The 16,835-nt window shown below is 59.6% G+C and overlaps 1 protein-coding gene across 1 annotated transcript in view; it reads left to right on the top strand.

The window, feature by feature from the left end:
- Window positions 1–1,977: 1,977 nt before the first annotated feature.
- PHC2 (polyhomeotic homolog 2) overlaps window positions 1,978–16,835 on the top strand; it is a 48,940-nt gene continuing 34,082 nt past the window's right edge. The window contains exons 1-5 of the mRNA XM_065421280.1: window positions 1,978–2,124; window positions 10,728–10,886; window positions 11,843–11,920; window positions 12,572–12,736; window positions 14,298–14,420. Of these exons, the coding sequence (XP_065277352.1) occupies window positions 1,978–2,124; window positions 10,728–10,886; window positions 11,843–11,920; window positions 12,572–12,736; window positions 14,298–14,420 (672 nt within the window). The remainder of the gene's footprint in view (window positions 2,125–10,727; window positions 10,887–11,842; window positions 11,921–12,571; window positions 12,737–14,297; window positions 14,421–16,835) is intronic.

Below are 16,835 nucleotides of genomic sequence, written 5' to 3'. Positions count from 1 at the left end.
TTTAAAAGAGCTGGCAGAGGAGCTTGCTGGACTGTTAATGTTGCTTTTCAATAAGTCTTGGAACACTGGGGAAATTTCAGAAAACTGGAAGAAAGCTAATGTTGTGCCAACTTTTAAAAAGGGTAAATGGGATGAACAAGAAATTGTCACCCTGACATCAATCCCAGACTGGATAATGGAGTGGCCGATGCAGGATTCAGTTAATAAAGAATTAAGTAATTAATGCAAATTAACATGGGTTTGTGGAAAATAGATTCTGTCAAACTAATTTGATCTCTTTTTTTGATGAGATGATGAGTTTGGCTGATAAAGGTCATAGTGTAGAAGTAATAGATTTCTGTAAGGTGTTTGACTTGGTACTGCACAACATTTTGATTACAAAACGAGAATGATATAAAATTAACATGGCACACATTAAATGGATTACAAACGGATAGGTCTCAAAGTGTAACTGTAACCTGGGAATCATCATTGAGCGGGTGTGTTTCCAGTGGGGTCCCTCGGGGATTGGTTCTTGGCTCTGCGCTATTTAACATTTTTATCAATGACTTAGAAGAAAAGATACAATCATCACTGATAAAGTTTGAAGATGACAAAAATTGGGTGAGTGGTAAATAAGAAGAGGCCAGGTCACTGATTCAGAGCAGTCTGGATCGCTTGGTACATTGAGTGCAAGGAAACAACATGCATTTTAATCTGGCTAAATGTAAATGTATTCATCTGGGAACAATGAATGTCGGCCCTACTTACAGGATGGGGGACTCTATCCTGGGGAGCAGGGACTCTGAAAAAGCTTGGTGGGGGGTGGATAAACAGCTGAACATGAGCTCCCAGTGTGATCGTGGGTTGCATAAACAGGGAAATCTCAAGTAGGAGCAGAGAGGTTATTTTGATCTCTCTATTTGGCACTGGTGCGACCACTGCTGGAATCCTGTGTCCAGTTCTAGTGCCCACAACTCAAGAAGGATGTTGATACATTGGAAGGTGTTCAGAGAAGAGCCACAAGATTGACTGAAGTATTAGAAAACCTGCCTTATAGTGGTAGGCTCAAGAAGCTCAATCTATTTAGCTTCACAAAGGGAAGGTTAAGGGGTGACTTGATCACAGTCTGTAAGTATCTACATACTTAATAACAGGCTCTTCCATCTAGCAGAGGAAGGTCTAACACAACCCAATGGCTGGGAGTTGAAGCTGGACACATTCAGAATAGAAATAAGGTACCATTTTAACAATGAGAGTAATTAACCATTGGAGCAATATACCAAGGATCGTGGTGGATTCTCCATCACTGGTTATTTTTAACACAAGACTGGCTGTTTTCTCAAAGCTCTGCTCTAGGGGTTGCTGTGGGGCAGGAGGGCAGACTGGGTGATCACAGTGGTCCCTCTGGCATTGGAATTGATGTGCCTTAGTTTCCGCCTCTGTTTAAAGGGGCGAATTATCCTCACAGCTCACCCCAGAGAGCTGGTGAGGCTGGATTCATTCCTCTTTGCAAAGTGCTTTGAGATCCTCGGGTCCCTAGCCGTCAAGGAGCCAGCAGAATCAGCTCCTACAAGCACCTTCCTTACGGCCGCCCTGTATGTGCCTCATGGGGCTGGGGACGTGTCAAGGGAAAGAGACTGACTGGAACAGGCTGGTTCCTTGGGGACTGCAGCCAGCTGGCACAGTTTAGAGCAGCCCCAAGGCTGTTCTTACCTGCATCCAGAGATAGCCCATACCTGGCTCCCTGACAGCATCCCCGCTGTATGCAGCAGAGAATGTGGCCCCAGAATTCCTCATGGCTGCAGCATCTTATCAGCTGTCAGCCGTAAGAGGGGTCAGTGCCCCAGCTGGGGTATGAGGGGTTGGGACTGCTCCATGCCCCAAGCCTGACTGCCTACTTTTGTCTCCTTCCAGCTCTAACCTGACCAGAATCCCCTTTTCCACCACCTCGGCCTTGGTATTTCCTTCTTCCAATCGGTGCCCAAGACTGTTACCATGGAGAATGAGCAGCTGCAGGTCCCGCCTCCCTCCAGCAGCACCAGCAGCACCAGCACTGCCAGCAGCAGCAGCAGCAGTAACGGGCGCCAGCCGGGGCCCCAGATCTCTGTGTACAGCGGGATCCCAGACCGCCAGACCGTCCAGGTAAGGACCTGCAGGGTGGGGGAGGAAGCCAGGCTGTGCTGCTGCAGAGGTGCCAAGGAATGGGCAGGATCCGGGGGGCCCTAGAACTGAGTGTAACTCTTGGGTGGCTGGGATGGGAGAAAATACCAGGCAACCTCCATGCTCCCCATTCACATCCTCTTGGAGACCCTGCTCCGCGCACTGAGACCCCGGAGCCCCGGGCGCCGACGGGGCGAGCTCCGCGCACTGAGACCCCGGAGCCCGGGCGCCGACGGGGCGAGCTCCGCGCACTGAGACCCCGGAGCCCCGGGCGCCGACGGGGCGAGCTCCGCGCACTGAGACCCCGGAGCCCCGGGCGCCGACGGGGCAAGCTCCGCGCACTGAGACCCCGGAGCCCCGGGCGCCGACGGGGCGAGCTCCGCGCACTGAGACCCCGGAGCCGACGGGACAAGCTCCATGCACTGAGACCCCGGAGCCCCGGCGCTGACGGGGGGAGCTCCGCGCACTGAGACCCCGGAGCGCGGGCGCCGACGGGGCGAGCTCCGCGCACCGAGACCCCGGAGCGCGGGCGCTGACGGGGCGAGCTTCGCGCATTGAGACCCCGGAGCCCGGGCGCTGACGGGGCGAGCTCCGCGCACTGAGACCCCGGAGCCGACGGGACAAGCTCCGTGCACTGAGACCCCGGAGCCCCGGCGCTGACGGGGGGAGCTCCGCGCACTGAGACCCCAGAGCGCGGGCGCCGACGGGGCGAGCTCCGCGCACCGAGACCCCGGAGCGCGGGCGCTGACGGGGGGAGCTCCGCGCACTGAGACCCCAGCGGATACAGACTAACACGGCTGCTACTCTGAAAAATTTGTTAGTCTCTAAGGTGCCACAAGTACTCCTGTTATTTTTGAGAAATGACTCTGCGACTCTGTAGGTTTGTCAGTGAGTGAGCTCCCTCCGCTACGCTCCATGGCTGGGGCGCCCAGGGGCAGCTTCTCTGTGAGAGCCAGTGGGACTTTTCCACTCACAAACCCTGGGTCTCTTTCCTTCCGGTGCACTTGGAATTTCTCCCTGCTTGCCTAGGGAGCCATTGCCAGTCAGGGGACAATCAGCATCCAGAGCCCTGAGCCAGGGGTTGGGGGAACCGGCTCCTCTGCCTGGGAGGCAGACACAGAGTGTTCCAGGCCCTGCACGTGCAAACAGGCTCACTCAGAGAACACACACACGAGCATGTGTGCGCACACACACACACACACACAGAGGACAATGTGCACTGCGCACACATGCACAATCCATGTGCATGCACGCACACAGAGCACGTGCATATGCCCACACGCTGCACACAACACCCACGCTGGACACACACAATCTCAGGGAGTTCCTGGTTTTGGCGAAGGCCCTGGGCTCCCAGTTCCCCCTGCTTCCCGCCACAGCTTCAGACACTCTGGGGTTCCCTGGTTTTGCAGCCAGAGCAGGGCCAGGCCCCTCTGACCGGCTCGGCTCCGTACAGCAGCCCCCTCGCCAGCACCTCCCCAGGCTGTAGGGGCTGTGGTCAAGCAGCGCCCTCTACTGGACTCCAGGCCTCTGACCAGGAGAGCTGACTGCCATGGGCCCCTAGTGCATGTACTCCGATGGCTGGGTGCCCGGCGGCACCGCACTGGACATTTGAGAGGAGCTCAGCAGTGGTGGGGCCAGGTTTTGCAACCAGGGGCGATGGATATCAGCAGTGCCTCCCTGTTCAGTGGGTGCAGGCCACCTCCACCGCCCCCCTCCGTGACACCCACGCCGCACGCACCACAAGCCTAATCCCGGCCTGGTGCGGAGGGAAGGTCTGGGAGGGGGTGGCTAGAGAGCGAGCCCATCTTACGCTCACCTGGCACCTGCATGTACAAGAGTTCCTCAGCGGGGGAGTCCCCCCATAACAGATTGGGGGATGGGTATTCCCCAGTCCACCCATCCTTGGCCCCCCTCACACTGTGCCCTGGCACAGAATAGGTGCTGCCATCTCTCCTTTTCTTTCCTCTCTTCTGCGGTCTCCTTCCCTTTCACTCAGGAGCCCCAGTTCTGCAAAGTGCTGAGTAGCTTCAAATCTCACATGACCAAGGGAAACTCAGCACTGTAATATTATTTAAAGTCACCAGGTGGCACTTATCAGAGGGGTAGCCGTGTTAGTCTGGATCTGTAAAAGCAGCAAAGAGTCCTGTGGCACCTTATAGACTAAGGCCTGGTCCCCACTACCCCCCCACTTCGGACTAAGGTACGCAAATTCAGCTACGTTAATAACGTAGCTGAATTCGAAGTACCTTAGTCCAAACTTACCGCGGGTCCAGACGCGGCAGGCAGGCTCCCCCGTCGATGCCGCGTACTCCTCTCGCCGAGCTGGAGTACCGGCGTCGACGGCGAGCACTTCCGGGATCGATCCGGGATCGATTTATCGCGTCTAGACAAGATGCGATAAATCGATCCCAGAACATCGATTGCCTGCCGTCAGACCCGGAGGTAAGTGTAGACGTACCCTAACAGATGTATTGGAGCATAAGCTTTTGTGGGTGAATGGCAAGTAGATCTTGGAGACATGCTTATTGTTAATTGTGGTGCAATTCTCTCTAACAGCTGAGTGTATGGGACAGTAATGTTCACTCTACCTTAGTCTGTCTCTGACTGAATCATTTCTTAATTTCAGAGCTGCTGCCCACAGGTCATGCAAACAAAAATAATGCCTGTTGTTAAAGCATTACAAGCATCTTGTAGGACTGGGTTCTAGAACAGCAAAGGGTGGTAAGCAAAGAGGAGAGGCAGATCTAGCAGGGTAAGGGCGACACGGAACGGAATGTAACACATCAGGAACCAGACATTTAAAGGCCTCCTGTGAAGCAGTCGGTCACAAAGAGAAGTTGTGCAAAGTTCCACACTGACTGCGGTATGGGGTACAAGGTGTCATCTGCATGGAGGAAGTGCTCAGGGAGGTATTTGGGAGTAGAGATTCTTCCCTAGGGGGAAAGTCTTACACTAATTGTGCTCAAATGATCCAAACCGCTCTGGCTCACAACCGCAGCACTGCAGGGTCTGGGGTGGTTACTGCAGAATTGCTCTGTAAGAGAAAGAAATAGTGGGATGGGATGAAACGGAGGGAAGGGAAATGTTTATCTCAGGAAAGCTCCCGAGGGTGAGATTTCTTAACGGGGGGGAGGGGTGTCCACGCTAGAAAGTTGTATAGCTTTAACAATATCAGTATAGTTCAAGCAGCACAATCCCCCAGTGTGGATATAATTATACTGACATACCAGTGCTGATACCATGAGAGCTTCTGCCAGGAGTTGCACCAGTACAGCTAGATTGGTAAACCCCCCCCAACTGAAAAAGCTACACCTGTGTCTAGAGCAGGCCAGGCTGTGTCCCACGGGGGGGGGGCGGGACCCTGCACCACCCGAGGGCTTGGGAAGGGACTAGCTGACTCACTGGATCTCCTCCAACTCCAGGGGTGGAAAACAACCGGCCAGCGCAGGAGTGTAGCTGGGGGGGAGGCAGGTCCCAGTCTAGGCCAGGAGCTCGCAGCCTCGCTAGTTTCACCCCCTGCTCCGCCGCCGAGCAGCAGCGCCCGGCCACGCTCTGCTCCGGGGGAGGCGGCCGAATCTGGACCCGCCTGCGGGGTCAGGGGGCAGCTCTTTGTCCCGCCGGCCGGGCGGAGCAGCGCGGGCAGCGCCCCGCCATTCGCCCGGCGGCTCCGGGGCCTCCCGCCTGGCTCCCTCCTGCCGAGGCGGCCGCTTTTGTTGTTGGCCGGGGCTGGAGCCGGGCGCTCCCGGGGGCTCGCTCCGGCGCGGGGAGCGGCCGGCAGCTGGAGCGCCCGCGGGACCCGGCAGCGCGCCCAGCCTGGGGCCGGAGCCCGCTTGTGCCGCCCCCGGAAGGAGGATCCGCGGCGCAGCCAGAAGCGAAGTGAGTGCCCGGTGCTCAGTCTGTGCGAGGGGCCGTGCAAAAGGGGGTCAGGTGGAGGGCGCCGCGGGGATATGGGGGTCGGGTGGAGGGCGCCGCGGGGATATGGGGGTTGGGTGGAGGGCGCTGGAGGTATTTGGGGGTCGGGTGGAGGGCGCCGCGGGGATATGGGGGTCGGGTGGAGGGCGCCGCGGGGATATGGGGGTTGGGTGGAGGGCGCTGGAGGTATTTGGGGGTCGGGTGGAGGGCGCCGCGGGGATATGGGGGTCGGGTGGAGGGCGCCGCGGGGATATGGGGGTCGGGTGGAGGGCGCTGGGGGTATTTGGGGGTCGAGTGGAGGGCGCCGCGGGGATATGGGGGTCGGGTGGAGGGCGCTGGGGGTATTTGGGGGTCGGGTGGAGGGCGCCGCGGGGATATGGGGGGGCGGGGATATGGGGGGGTATTTGGGGAGGAAGGATATGGGGGAGGAGCTGGGAGGGGATATTGGGGGGGGGTTATGTGGAAGGAGCTTTTCTTTCTGATTTGGGGCCTCAGCAAAGTCAGGGACCTGATTGTGGAACCTGCCGCTCTCTGTCGCTGTTCGTTCCCTCTTCTGTGGAGCCCACGGGCCCTCGGAGCTTCCTGGGACAAGGCTGCTGCAAGAAGCCACTGAGCAGGGAATAATGATGGGAAATCATAGCTTTGATTGCCTCCCGCTCCCCTTTTTGGCTGTTTATGGGGATCCAGGCAGCCCCGTCTCCCCCCACTCCCCTAGGCAGTCTGCATCTGCTGCTTGTGGTGTCAGTCAGAACATAAGAGCTGCAGCTCTGGGCCAGGCCAATCGTCCATCTAGCCCAGTGTCCTCCAGTGGCCAGGACTAGCGCTTTGGGGAGAGTGTATAGAACAGGCCAGTTCTGGAGTGATACACCCCGTCTTCCACTCCTGGCTTCTGGCAGTCAGAGGTTTAGGGTTGCCCCGAGCACAGGGTTACGTCCCTGCCCATCCTGGCTAATAGCCATTGATGGACCCATCCTCCGTGAATTTATCTATTCTTTGTTGAACCCAGTTTTACTTTTGGCCTTCACAACATCCCATGGCAGTGGGTTCCCCAAGTTAGCTGAGCATTGTGTGAAGAAGTACATCCTCTTGTTTGTGTTAAACCTGCTGCCTGTTCATTTCATTGGGTGACCCCTGGTTTGTGTGTTGTGGGAATAGTGCAGCTGCTGGTGCTGCAGGAAACTTGGGGCCAGGTTATCAATGGGGCCGGACGTCCAGGAACGCTCAGCACCCAGCCTGCCCCTGACCTGCCCAGCCTCTTTGCACACCTGGCCTTGGCTCATGGGAACCTGGTTTGGGGTCCGTCTGAGGGGGCTGCACCCTGAAGGCCTTGAGCTGCGATGGGAGTGTCACCAGCTCCGGCCCCTGCTCTTTGCTTTAGAGATGGGGGTGGCGCCCCAGGCTCACTTGGCAACTCAGGGACCCTCCTGGGCTCCTGCTGACGCCAGAGGGGCTCTGGAGATTGGGCTGGTAACAAACTCCACGGACACTTTCTCCTCTCTGGGTTGGCCTCCCTGAGTTCTGTGTGCGACATAAAACCAACCCTTCCACATATACAACAGATACTGCTCCCTGGGCTCCAGGGACACCCTGACATTGGGGGACTGGTACTAGCAACCCCCTGAACTCTCTGCACCCCCGTGCATGATACAAGAACGAGGTCCCCCACTCCTGCCAACTGGTCCCCAGCCTCCGTGCAGCTCAGCAGCCGGAGCTTTGGGCCTGGAGCAACCTTTGGGAATCAGCCCCCTGAGGAGAAACACATGCGTGGTCTTCTGGGGCGTGGCTCGGCATGGGCTGAGCTCGCGTGGTGCCCCGTGTGCACTGAGGCCTGGCTGTGGTACCATTCCTAGAGGGGCAGTGCCCAGAGGATGGGTGTGCGCACACACACGCACTTCCTGCCCCAAAGAGCTTACCGCCTGAGGCCCTGAGCCCTGCACCTTGTGTGGCCATCTGCCCCGGGCGGGGAAGTGGCAGACCCTTCTGGGGTCGGCACAGCAGTGCTTTGTACCCACTGTGCACAGAGAACGGGCGACACGCCGTGGGTGCCATGGGCCAGACACAATGGAGGAGCATGTGGTTTGCAGACACCCCCACCTATGTTCCTGTGTCCTTGGGGGGTCTGTCAAGTCTCCTCTGCCCCTCCATTGGCTGATCCCCATTAAAGGCCCTACACTGGGAGGGGTGGAAAGAGGAGAGGGCAGTGGGCTCACAGATCAGTTCAGGGAGGGCGTGCTGCCCTGAGGAGACGGGGGGGCTGCCAAGGCTGGTGTCCCGCCGGGGTGGGCAGAAGTAGCCCAAGGTGGGTGAGTTGGGGGAGCAGAGCCGTGAAGGGCGGACGGGGGTGATGGACTTTGCAGCAGGATCTAGAGAGGCGGTGACATGGTCTGAACAACGGCCCCCGGGGGGATGAGTTCAGCAGTGTTTGGAATGAGCTGTGGGGGAGGGGTGTGCCAGGGAGGCTGCAGCGGGGGAGGGGGCTGGCTCGGCGCATACTGATAAGCCTTTGATTTTAGCCATTGGCTGAACTTTGTGGTGTTGCGTAGAAGGGGCAGAGGATCTCTGCGAAGGGGCGGGGGATGAAATGGAGTCTGATCGCTGCTCAGAGGTCCAGCTCGAACTGGCCCATGGCAGCTGGGCCCGCGGGGGCGGGCTTGCGATCTTTCCCAAGCAGTCGTGCAAGTGAGAGGGGCGATCCGGGATCACTGTGCCATGGGGTCCGGTGCGTCCGACACCTGCCGCCAGGTTGCAGCCGGAGGTGTGAGCTCAGGATGCCCGTGGTAGCAGGGGGGCAGTGGAGCTATGCTGAAGCTCGCCTGGCGCTGCCCTTGCTCCGTTGTCGAGGTGCAGAGGGGAGCAGCGATTTGCCCAGTGCTTTCTTACTTCTGGTTTCAGAGTAGCAGCCGTGTTAGTCTGTATCCGCAAAAAGAACAGGAGTACTTGTGGCACCTTAGAGACTAACAAATTTATTAGAGCATAAGCTTTCGTGGGCTACAGCCCACTTCTTCGGATGCATGTAGAGTGGAACATATATTGAGGAGATATATATACACACATACAGAGAGCATGAACAGGTGGGAGTTGTCTTACCAACTCTGAGAGGCCAATGAAATAAGTGGGGAAAAAAACTTTTGAAGTGATAATCAAGATAGCCCAGTACAGACAGTTTGATAAGAAGTGTGAGAATACTTACAAGGGGAGATAGATTCAATGTTTGTAATGGCTCAGCCATTCCCAGTCCTTATTCAATCCTGAGTTGATTGTGTCTAGTTTGCATATCAATTCCAGCTCAGCAGTCTCTCGTTGGAGTCTGTTTTTGAAGTTTTTCTGTTTTAAGATAGCCACCCGCAGGTCTGTCATAGAATGGCCAGACAGGTTAAAGTGTTCTCCCACTGGTTTTTGAGTATTATGATTCCTGATGTCAGATTTGTGTCCATTAATTCTTTTGCGTAGAGACTGTCCAGTTTGGCCAATGTACATGGCAGAGGGGCATTGCTGGCACATGATGGCATATATCACATTGGTAGATGTGCAGGTGAACGAGCCCCTGATGGTATGGCTGATGTGATTAGGTCCTATGATGATGTCACTTGAATAGATATGTGGACAGAGTTGGCATCGGGCTTTGTTACAAGGATAGGTTCCTGGGTCAGTGTTTTTGTTCAGTGATGTGTGGTTGCTGGTGAGTATTTGCTTTAGGTTGGGGGGTTGTCTGTAAGCGAGGACAGGTCTGTCTCCCAAGATCTGTGAGAGTGAGGGATCATCTTTCAGGATAGGTTGTAGATCTTTGATGATGCGCTGAAGGTGACAGCTAGTGTGTTTGTCGTTTCTTAGCCTGTACACGCAGGGCCCGATCCTGTGCAGTGCTGAGTCACCTGGAGTTGGAAGGACACAGGGCCTCCCAGAAGGCTCTTGGCAGGAGCCTGCGACTGGGCTGGGAGTGCTGGAGAACCGCAACAAAGACTGGCTCCAGCCCGGCGCTCGGACGCCGCGGGGATCAGGGCTGTAGAGAGAAGCACCCGCTACTTAGCTCTAAGCCTGGGGGTCTCTGTGGCTTTGCGGGTGCTGGTCCGCCGTGTAAGTGAAGCATGGTGTAAACGCTCTGGGGCAGGGCCATTGGCCAGTCCACTCCCAGATGCCTCCTGTTACCGGACTCCCCTGGCTGAAACCACTTGGCCAAAGCCCCATCATTCACCATAAGTTCCCTGCATTCCCCGGGCTGGCCTCCCTTCCGGCCTGGGTCAGATGCCAGACAGGCTGGCCAGAGAAGAGCTGTCAGCCTGCTTTGTGTGGGGTGATGGATCGCCGGGGGGCGGGGGAAGGGAGCTGAGCAGGGTGGGCGGACCCCGGGCTGTGATGGATGGGGGAGCCCTGGGCATCGTGGCCCCAAGCAGATTGAAAACCTCTGCAAGAGATTAACGCCCCATGATCTCTCTGACCTGCCCTTAGCAAAGCTCCAGGCAGGGCTGCTCGTGGGGTGGGGGGGGGGGGTCCTTGTTTTCCACTTGGCCCAGGGGGCTGCCCCAGATCTGGCCCAGGGGTTCTCTCAGAGCAAAATGCAGCCTTGGCTGGAGGGGCCCAGCCACAGGCCAAGGCACTGACGTGGGGCAGGTCTGGGGCTGTGCGGGGCCCGTGTTTGCTGAGGGACTCAAGCCTCCGCCCCCTCTTGCCAGGTGATCCAGCAGGCCCTGCACCGGCAGCCCAGCACCGCGGCACAGTACCTGCAGCAGATGTACGCGGCACAGCAGCAGCACCTCATGCTGCAGACGGCCGCCCTGCAGCAGCAGCACCTCAGCAGCGCCCAGCTCCAGAGCCTGGCGGCCGTGCAACAGGTACGGGGGGATCGCGGGTTACAAACGCTGTGGGGCGCAGCTGCAGAGGGTGAGTGCTTATCTCCTCTGGATGCCCGAGTCACCCTTCCTGCTGTTTACATTGCCCCAATCCTGCTGGCTTCAGACTGGCACTGGGCTCGGGGCCCAGAATCAGGCCCCCACTAGTTGTACTGTGGTGATGGGCACGGGGCAGGGACTTAGATCTCTCTTTTATGTGCTGAATCTGTCTGTTCCCCACTCACCCGGCATCCGTCCCCAGGCACCCATCACCATGGTATCTAGGTACCACCCATGGGTTCCAAAGGGCCGTCCCATAGGTGGGCACCGTGACCCTCTGGCAGGCGAGGAGGAGCCCATGGGTGATGAGGGTGGACCGCGCAGGCACCCCCAGGCTCTGTGCCCTTCAGGGTGGGTCACTGGGCTGTTGCCCCCTGGGGCGAGAGGCAGCTGGAGGGGAGGAGTTGGGACTGCTCCAGTGCTGGCGATAGGCAGAGGTCTGCGCTACCTACCCCGAGTTGGGGACCCAGATGAGCGTTTTAAACACTGGCTCTGTTTGTGCCCCAGTGCAGCTGGGTGAACAGGAGCAGCCGAGCCCCTGCAGCCACCTGGGTGTGACGCCAGCCGTCGGGATGGAGGACAAGTGCCCGGCTCTGGGCACGAGTCCTGCCCAGCGGGGTGTGAGCCTGTGTCTGGCTGCGCAGCTGATGCCAGCGGGCACCACGCGGACGGGGTCGTGGCCCGAATGAACTCTGCTGAACGTCAGGGTTTCGTTCTAATTTCATTTGGGAATTCGGTGGGGCTGGGTTTTAATGGGGCTGGGGTTTGCAGGGAAGAGCTCTGTGAACCCCTGGCCCCGTGTTGAAGGGTCGGGAGGGACCAGGGGGCTGTTGGTGCAGGACTCCCCGCCTGGGCTGGGCTCCGGGGTGGGGGTGACCTGCCTTTTCTCGCTCTTCCAGGCGAGTCTGGCTGCTAACAGGCAGGGCGGCTCCTCCGGCAGCAATGCTCCCGCACAGACACCATCCCAGCAGCCCACGGTAAGTCCCGCCCCAGGGCAGTGCCCCTCGGCCCACGGGCTGAGTAACCCCCGGGGGGACCCCGGACTGCTCCAGCTCTTCCTGGGCAGTGACGCCCATGTATTAACCCACACATACCCCGCACGCCGTGGTTCCGGCTCCGCTGGAGCTCCAGGACAGCTCCCTCCAGCAGCCCTGGAGCTCTGAGTCCAGCCACCAGAGGGCGCCCCCCAGGACCCAGCATGCCGTGCACTGTGCTGCAGGGCACTGGGCAAGGCTGGCCTGGGAATTCCCGGGGGCAGGGTGGGCTGTGCAGCTGTCCAGTGAGAGGGTGAGGGGCACGGGGCCAAGCCCTCTGGCAGAAGGGCATTGGGGGAGGAGCTGCGGAGGACGAGAGTCTCAGCCCCTGTAGGAGCTGAGCTTACTTCAGAGCCCCAGTGTCCACAGCACCCCATCTCCACCCCCTCCCTACTGGGCTGGCATCCGGACCCAGGGAGCCTGACTGCGGCTGCCCCCTCCCCTCCTGGCCAGAGGCTATGGGGCTCCCCTCCCCCACGACACGGCCTCCGGCCTCCTTGGCTCTCGGGAGGGCACTTGGTGGGAGGGGCTCTGAGCCCGCAGTGGGTCTGAATGGCAGCATGCCCCATCCCATGGCTCCTTCTCTCTCCCCAGATAAACCTGGCCACGTCCCCTGCTGCCGCCCAGCTGATCAACCGAGCTCAGAGCGTGAACTCTGCAGCCGCCTCAGGCATCACCCAGCAGGCTGTACTCCTGGGGAATGCCACCTCCCCCGCCCTGACGGCCAGCCAGGCCCAGATGTACCTCCGGGCCCAGATGGTAAGAGGCAGGCGCGGAATGTGCCACACGTGGGCACCACCTGCCCTCCCTCCCTCTCCCACTGCTTTTAAAGAGACACCAGTGAGGGTGGGGGCCTTAGTGTGAACTCCCCCTTGCTCTCTTCCCCCCCCCCCCCCGTCCAAGTTCAAAGGTCCTGGGCCTGCCACTCCTGCCACGGCGCTGGAAGTGGCAGAGTCCCTGGGGCTGGAATAGCACCCCTGCCCCATACCCATGTGCAGCTCGGACTCCTACCAGCAGAGGGCAGTGGTGAGGCACATGCACATTCACACCTGTGATCAGTTCTGCTTTTCTCCACCAGAGGGCAGCAGTGACCCTTAGAAGAGCCACCTGCTCTGGTCCTAGCCCCACATGCTGGCACATCAGAGCTCCATGGCCACCCTGGTGACAGGCTGGCACAGGGCTCAGGGCTGGGAGGTCGTATCGCTCACTCCCACCCCTCGCCAGCCCTGAGCCCTGCCTAGGCAGCCCGCGTGTCTCATGCCTCTGGGGTCCCCTTGCTCTGCCGCTGTCCCCTGTCAGGCCCCTGACACTCATGCTGGCGCCTCCCCATGGTGCCGTGCTGCTGGAGAAGCAGGATGGCCGGTGAGGAGCCAGCCCTACAGCTGTCGAGGGAACTTGCTCCCGGCCGGAAGCACTGTGGGGCTGGACGCGTGCTGGGGAAAGCAGGGGAAACGGACAGCCCCATGGAGTTCCTCAGCACTTTAAGAACATAAGAGCGGCCATACTGGGTCAGACCAAAGGCCCATCTAGCCCAGTATCCTGTCTACCGACAGTGGCCAATGCCAGGTGCCCCAGAGGGAATGAACAGAACAGGGAATCATCCAGTGATCCATCCCGTCGCCCATTCCCAGCTTCTGTAAACAGAGGCTAGGGACACCATCCCTGCTCATCCTGGCTGATAGCCATTGATGGACCTATCCTCCATGAACTTATCTAGTTCTTTCCTGAACCTTTCCCCCCCCCCCCCCCCATGGCAGTTAGTCAGGGTGGGAGTGGGTCTGGCTGTCTGTGCATCTACCCACGTCTGCGGGTCTGTCTGCCTGCCTGAGCTGCGGAGATCGGGGAAAACTGAAGGAAAAGCCACTGGGGCTTCTTAGGTACAGAAAGGGGGGAACTTGGTGCTCATGGAAATGAATGAATGAATGAGGCTGAAACTCTGGCTAGCACAAGGCATAGGACAGGCTTCTCCCCCAGCTGTGCCAGTGCCCCTCAATCCCGACACGCAGCCCCCGGCTCTTCCCGTCAGCTGGCTTCGCCCTGTGCCGAAGCAGCCAGCGGCGCGGGTTTCCTGCCTGGGTACTCAACAGGCTCCATCGAGCTGGTGGTGCAGCCCCCTACTGTTCCCAGCCCCCTGCAGCCCTTGCTGCTCCAGCAGCTGCCCTGGGCCCAGGTGTCTCTTTAGCAGCAGTGCATGGGGAGCCCTGGTTCCCCCGTGTTTGTGCCATAGTTTGGGTACATGGCCTGGCCTTGCTTGTGCTCTCCCTGCTCCCCTGCGCAGTGTTTGTACCTGAGACTCTGTTTCCTCCCTTTTGGGCTCCAGCTGGAAGTGAGCGGGGGCCGAATGCAGAGGGGGAGGGGCCCCCAGCGTTGGCTCCAGAGCCCCTCCCGGGCCTCCCCGATACCCCAGCAGGAGCTGCTGTTGCCCCGGGGCACCCCCGCTCGGGTAGGCACAGGGGAACCGGGGTGCCTGCCGGTCTAGCGGGGTGGGGGTGGCGCCCGGGGCTGGGCGCTTTGCACAGACACCTGGGAGGGGAGCTCTGCTTTCTGGCCTCTGTGCTTTCTGCTGGGGTCTGTGGGGAGCCTGGGGCCGAGCCTGGATTGTGCCACAGTCCCCAGGCTGGAGCTGGGAGGGCACCTTCAGGGCTCGGGGGGCAGGGGTTGTCAGGGACCCCAGTCATCCCTTACTAGAATGTTTCTTCTCAATGGCTGGGCCACACAAGAGGATAACAGCCTATTGCTGTTGCTAGGTAGTGGAGCTACTCCTGTATCTTCCGTGCTAGAGGGTCATGGCACTGAATGCTCTGGGTCCATCCCCCCAGACAGCCCACAGGGAGGATGCTGGGAAGCAGGTGACAAGTTTTATCTCTAGTCTCTTGGGGAGCTTGGTTCAAATCCCAGCAGCAGTGTCCCAGGGAGCTCCATGCATTTCACACTCGGGGGAGGCAGGGCTCTCAGCTCCACCTGTTCAGCCTGGTTGCAGGACCCCTTTATGTCAGGGCTGCGCCCCCAGGGCTGCATGATTTGCAGAAATCAGTCATCTGGCAAGGGTGGCCCTGCAGCCATGCGGCGCTCACAGCTGCCCTGCTGCCCGCGCACAGAGGAGGGGCCGGGAGGGGGCACGAGTGAGTGCTGATTCCAAGGTGGGCGAGGGCGCAGTCTGGGGAGTGCTGCCTGTCAAAGCCCCAGGCCAAGTGGCACCATCCAGGCTGCAGTAGGGGGTGGATCAGGCTGCCTGCTGGCTCCCCGGCTCACAGTGGGTCTGTCAGGGGCACTTCTGATTAGTTATTGATGGCAGCCGCCGTTGTGATTGGCTGAGGATGTGGCTCCTCCCAGAGCCAGCCGGCTGTGAAGAAAAAATATTTCCTGGGGCCAGATCGCCCCTCTCCTCCCCCCGCCACCAATGTCCCCTGTGCACCCTTGCCCCCTCCCCCCCGCCACCACTATCCCCTGTGCACCCCACCATCCAGTGTCCCCTGTGCACCCACACACAGAGCTGGTCACACACCCCAGAGTCAGGGACGCGCGTGCACACAGCTGATGTCGCACGCTCACAGTCAGGGTCACCTCCCCCAGAGTTAGGGGCACATGCGTGCATACCCACGCACACACACAGCTGATGTTGCACACTCACAGTCAGGGTCACCCCCCAAGAGTTAGGCCACTAGAGCAGTGGTTTTCAAACTTTTTTTTCTGGTGACCAAGTTGAAAAAAATTGTTGATGCCCATGACCCAACGGAGCTGGGGAGGAGGGGTTTGGGGTGTGGGAGGGGTTCAGGGCTGGGGCAGAGGCTTGGAATGCTGGGGTGTGGGCTGCGGGGTGGGACAGGGAATGAGGGGTTCAGGGTGTGGGAGGGGGCTCTAGGCTGGGGCAGGGGGTTGGGGTGCAGGAGGGGGTCAGGGCTCTGGGCTGGGGGTGCAAGCTCTAGGGTGGGGCCGGGAATGAGGGGTTTGGGGTGCAGGAAGGGGATCTAGGTTTGAGGGGGGCTCAGGGTTGGGGCAGGGGATTGGGGCATGGGCTTACCTCGAGTGGCTCCTGGTCAGCGGCGCAGCACAGGGGCTAAGGCAGGCTGCCTGCCTGTCCTGACATCGCGGACCGCGCTGCGCCCTGGAAGCGGCCAGCAGCAGGTCCAGCTCCTAGGCGGAGGCGCGCAAGTGGCTCCGTGCGGCTCTCGCCCGCAGGCACCACCCCCACCAGCTCCCATTGGCTGGAAACCAGCCAATGGGAGTGCGGAGCCGGTGCTTGGGGCGGGGGCAGAGCGCAGAGCCCTGTGGTTCCCCGCCTAGCAGCCAGACCTGCTGCTGGCCGCTTCCTGGGTGCAGTGCGGGGTCAGCACAGGTAGGGACTAGTCTGCCTTACCCGGGCTGCTCTGCCGACGGGACTTTTAACAGCCCGGTTGGTGGTGCTGACCAGAGCCGCCGCAGCCCAGCGCCTGACTTTCTGCGACCCAGTTCTGGGTTGCAACCCGCAGTTTGAAAACCACTGGCCTAGAGCAGGTGTGACAGACGGACCGGGGGGGGGAATCCCACCTCGGGGGTCAGACCCGTTCAGCCCGAGAACGCTCTCTCACATTTCTCCAGCTCGTCCTGCCATAAGATCCCAATGACCTGACCTGAGCGTCGGGTTCCCACGTGTGGGGCTGCAGCCGCGTGGGGCCAGGATATTAGTGCTCTTACAGAGACTGCGCAGCAGCTCCGTGGAGTTCGACTGCTTCATCCGTCACCACCACCATTCGATCCAATGGCAGAAATTCCCTCCCCCATGCCGGTTCCCAGACGCACAATCATCATCCAGTCACTGCCTCAATCAGGCGCTCACACCCCGCCCCGCTACACACACACACCCCCGATTCTGTCATGG

The sequence above is a fragment of the Emys orbicularis genome, chromosome 22, assembly GCF_028017835.1.
Source record: "Emys orbicularis isolate rEmyOrb1 chromosome 22, rEmyOrb1.hap1, whole genome shotgun sequence".
Lineage (NCBI taxonomy): Eukaryota > Metazoa > Chordata > Testudines > Emydidae > Emys > Emys orbicularis.
This window is presented reverse-complemented; position numbering and strand designations above follow the sequence as displayed.